Source organism: Euprymna scolopes, chromosome 33, assembly GCF_053919585.1.
Source record: "Euprymna scolopes isolate OS-2025 chromosome 33, ASM5391958v1, whole genome shotgun sequence".
Classification (NCBI taxonomy): Eukaryota; Metazoa; Mollusca; class Cephalopoda; order Sepiida; family Sepiolidae; genus Euprymna; species Euprymna scolopes.
Window position 1 is genome coordinate 54,474,226 of NC_136514.1, and position 2,322 is coordinate 54,476,547.

General features: G+C 42.0%; 1 protein-coding gene across 1 annotated transcript; it reads right to left on the reverse strand.

Annotated features, from left to right (window-relative positions):
* Positions 1-1,743: 1,743 nt before the first annotated feature.
* On the reverse strand, positions 1,744-2,100 carry LOC145258049 (uncharacterized). The gene has a single exon (XM_080115773.1). The coding sequence runs from the start codon at positions 2,098-2,100 to the stop codon at positions 1,744-1,746; it is 357 nt and encodes a 118-aa protein (XP_079971899.1).
* Between the last annotated feature and the right edge of the window lie 222 nt (positions 2,101-2,322).

Below are 2,322 nucleotides of genomic sequence, written 5' to 3' on the forward strand. Positions count from 1 at the left end.
ATTAGTTATCGCAGGAGTTTATTAGCAATGAGATTTAAAGAAAGATAAACTGAATCTTAATTCCAATTCTGATCAGGTAGTATACGTCTTCTAATTAAAGGGGATAAATTGCAGAAGCCGTTACGTTTATTACTTGTATTAAAAATACTCACTCAAGAAGTCTTCGCAGAGATTTGTTTAAAATAAATATAATGAATCGCGCTTTTAAAAATGAAATGAAGGCTAATATTGTAACGCATCACAATTAATCATAACCCAGACCTCAAAACACGTAATATTTTGGCATTAGAGCATAGCGATATTTTAGCTGCGATATTTGAATCTTAGCTACAAAAAGAGAGACGCGCAACTCATTACAGGCTCGTTCGCCGTGAAGCCTCGCAAACATTCTTTCGATGCTACAACCGTTAGTAACACAGTCAACATAACTTACTCAACTCGACGACACGCAAATAGACACAACGAACAATACAACCTTATTGCAATGGTGACCCCGAGAAGCGAACACATTAGATGATAACTCCTGTAATAAACGGATACCCTAACAATCAAACATGTAAGGGTGATAAACACGTGTTTAAACCACCAAACACGTTTCAATCTATTGCTTTCTAAAAAAAGTAAATGAACGAAAAAAACAAGTTTGTTCCCAGCTGTTGGAACTTTATTTAAGCCATCTTATTAAAAGAACGTTCAGGTCAGACTGTTACACATTCTATTTTCTTCTGTTCTATTTACAGATATATACAGAAAAATACATTTTTACTGTGCAAACTCTTGCTAATTAAAAGCAACAGTTAGTCCATAAAATTTCTCTTATTCTTTCTATTTAATGAAAGTAGTGGCTTGTTTGTTTGAAATCTGCTGGGTCCTTCAGCTTCACTTTCTTGCTTGCTTTGAGCCGGAACTTTCTTTAGGAAGGGACTTTCTCTCCTTTCTGCGTTTTCTCTGCTTGAGCAAAAGCACAGTCGTCTATCCACCCGAATTCGCTCTTTTATTCCTCTCAAATCTCGGGAATTGTCGCGGTTAGTCTCACCCTCTTTTCCATAAAATCAACCACGTCTACCGTTTCTTCTTCTTCTTCTTCTTCTTCTTCTTCTTCTTCTTCTTCTTCTTCTTCTTCTTCTTCCTCATCTTCGCCTCCCAGCCCCTGTGTGTTGACAGCAAACAGAACAGACTTTCTGTCTTTTGGAGGTGAGTGCATTAGAAGACTTACTACTAAACTCGCCCCTGATCCTATGATCACACATGAAACACTCGGGTGGTGGTCTTTTGTGCCTTGTGCTTCTGCGTGGCAGAACAATCACTGTGTCTTCGTCAGGAATAGTTGTAACGCTTACAGTGCATTCATCTGGAATGTCATCGATTAAGTCGTCATGTTTACCCACACTGGGGGTCCGTTCACCCAGCGTCTCATTGATGGTCACGAATCTCTCACTACCCCTGTCCGAAGGCGTGTCAGAGCAGGCTATTGATGGCCCCGGTCCTACTATAGGTCACAGGTCTCTCACATGGCGTGGCATTCCATCGACCGATATATTTTGCATACTGGTATACCCGGTCACACGTCCCACTCCATACTTTGTAGTACATCGTCCGTGTGGGGCTTTTACCAAGACTAGGTCAACCGTTTTGTAGACAGTTTTCTGTTGATTGTCTATCGGCGCCGTCATTCTGTCAATTCCTTTAAGTCGCATGCAGTACTGGTGGACCATATTGGCAGGTGCTGTCACAGAAGACAAGTCATCTTTTGGCGTAACGTATACTTCCTCCGGTATGGTACCGTTTCCTGGCTGCAATCCTTTTGACACTTCTATAAGATCGGTCGATGATGCCGTTACCGGAGGCAACATATGCACAACGAAATCGAAGTCTGATTCTCCATTCGTCCATGAAGGCTTTAAACAAGCCGCGCTGAAAGGCCGTGCAATTATCCGTTAGGATCTCCGACGGCGGACCTCGTCCATAGAAAATAGTCTTTAGTTGATTGATTATACATTTTGCATCCTGCCGAGCGATGCGTCGCCAGATGGCAAACCAAGTGGGGCCGCAATCAATCAGTGTCAAAAAATGGGCCCCATCGTAATGAGTGATATCCATCACTATCCTATGCCATGTTTGGTCAACATTTAAAGTCCACTTCGACCAGTGCATGGGTGACGAATCGATCGACTGACAAAGTTCGCATTTTTTAATGACGTCTCACAGCAACCTTGGAAACCCCAGGATCAATTCGTTTGATCTAGTAGAGTGTCCGCTTCACACCAGGATGACCGCTTTGTTGGTGAACAATTTTGATCTAGTCCAACCTGATCAAGTTCA

What these genes read in the sequence shown, in the direction of transcription:
- LOC145258049 (XM_080115773.1), bottom strand. Translation starts at nt 2,100, where the DNA reads ATGGATATCACTCATTACGATGGGGCCCATTTTTTGACACTGATTGAT.